Here is a 1,457-nt window from a genome sequence, read left to right on the forward strand (position 1 = left end):
GGGGGGGGGGAGTGGGGATATGTAGTCACACCTGTATGTGATCTGCTCCTAATAGTCTCTGGTTGCACTTGAGAGCTTCATGTAGGTATCTGAGAGCAACATGGACATTTCCCATGCCTTCCTCCATCATAGCCACATTTATATATGTCGCAGCTGTGTTAGGGTGAGATAGTCCACATGTAAAATGAAGAAGAAACAATGCACGATTTACATACCTACACAAAAACACAAAAAAGTTAAATCACTACCATGAAGCGAGAAGTTAAAACGAATGTGTTACAGTAAACATGTAGCAAAAAAACATACAAATGACAGAAAAATTAAGAATCAAAGTTGACTTACTTCAAAGCCAATTCGATGTATTGAAGACGGTAGTAAAAAACAGAAAGATCCCCATAGCTTTTCATGGTATCAGGATGGTCCAGCCCAAGTTCCCTTTCATTAATAGCTAAAGCCTTCTGCTGATAAATGGTTGCCTGACCAATGAAACCGAAGTAATATTTAGTCGATAGAACAGCAGCACAAAAACAGAAATGCAATCCATCATTATTAAAAGAAAGTATACCTGATTAAAATCACCCGTGTGGTAAAGAACTACTGCTAAAAGGCTGTAAGCACTTGCAGTAACTCGATGATAGTGACCACAGACAGCTATCATCTTCGCTAGTGCCTTTAAGTTCAAGAAGGAAAATCAGTATCAGGACTGAAGACAGAGTTGACATTATTTTCAATTGATATGAAGAGGTACCTTTGTTCCGTAATGTACAGCATCATCTAACTTTCCTTTATCAAGAGCAATTTTAGATGACTCCAACAGATTTCGTCCATCAGCTGAAGAGCATGCTACATGCTGTGAAACAAGATAAAATATGTAAGAGATTTGTAATCCACTAATTCTGAGTAAATAAGAAAGGGGTAAATAAACAGAATAACACCTTACACACTGGAACCATGCTAATAATGTCATATTTGCTGAAAGGGTTATGACATTCCATGTCATAATCTCGTGGGGCCAACTCCAGCCCAACCTGGACAAAGAGAGCGTAAAAACCATGACACTGCTATGATATATCAGGACTGATACCAGTCATATTTAAAATACCTTACGGCAAAGTCCTCGGAGAATTGACAACTTCCTCAAGTGCTGAAATTCATCTTTCAATGACCAACCAAATTTTCGGGCCAGGAATATTCGTAACCATTGCAATTTAAGGACATCATCATCCATCCCAGAGCCTCCAAGTAGAAAATTCAGGGTTGCAGCTATTGCCGCAGACAAGTCAGTTATTTTGCCAACAGAAGCCACCACTGCTTCAACCACATGCTTGAAAGCTCGAGTAATCATCTCATGAATACAAAGAGACTGTATATGAGGAAGTTTCTCCGAAAGTTCAACCTGATTTTGTGAACATTATATTAGGAATAGAAATAAACAAAAAAAAAAAAAAAAAAAACAA

At 38.2% G+C, this 1,457-nt stretch overlaps 1 protein-coding gene across 1 annotated transcript in view; it reads right to left on the bottom strand.

The window, feature by feature from the left end:
• Positions 1–1,457, bottom strand: part of LOC101291853 — a 10,301-nt gene that overhangs the window by 2,686 nt on the left and 6,158 nt on the right. The window contains exons 15-20 of the mRNA XM_004305447.1: positions 1,103–1,396; positions 936–1,028; positions 749–850; positions 566–670; positions 343–476; positions 32–215 (exon numbers count right to left, since the gene is read on the bottom strand). Coding sequence (XP_004305495.1) covers positions 32–215; positions 343–476; positions 566–670; positions 749–850; positions 936–1,028; positions 1,103–1,396 — 912 coding nt within the window. The remainder of the gene's footprint in view (positions 1–31; positions 216–342; positions 477–565; positions 671–748; positions 851–935; positions 1,029–1,102; positions 1,397–1,457) is intronic.

The sequence above is a fragment of the Fragaria vesca genome, linkage group LG6 (genome assembly GCF_000184155.1).
Source record: "Fragaria vesca subsp. vesca linkage group LG6, FraVesHawaii_1.0, whole genome shotgun sequence".
In the NCBI taxonomy this organism is placed as follows: domain Eukaryota; kingdom Viridiplantae; phylum Streptophyta; class Magnoliopsida; order Rosales; family Rosaceae; genus Fragaria; species Fragaria vesca.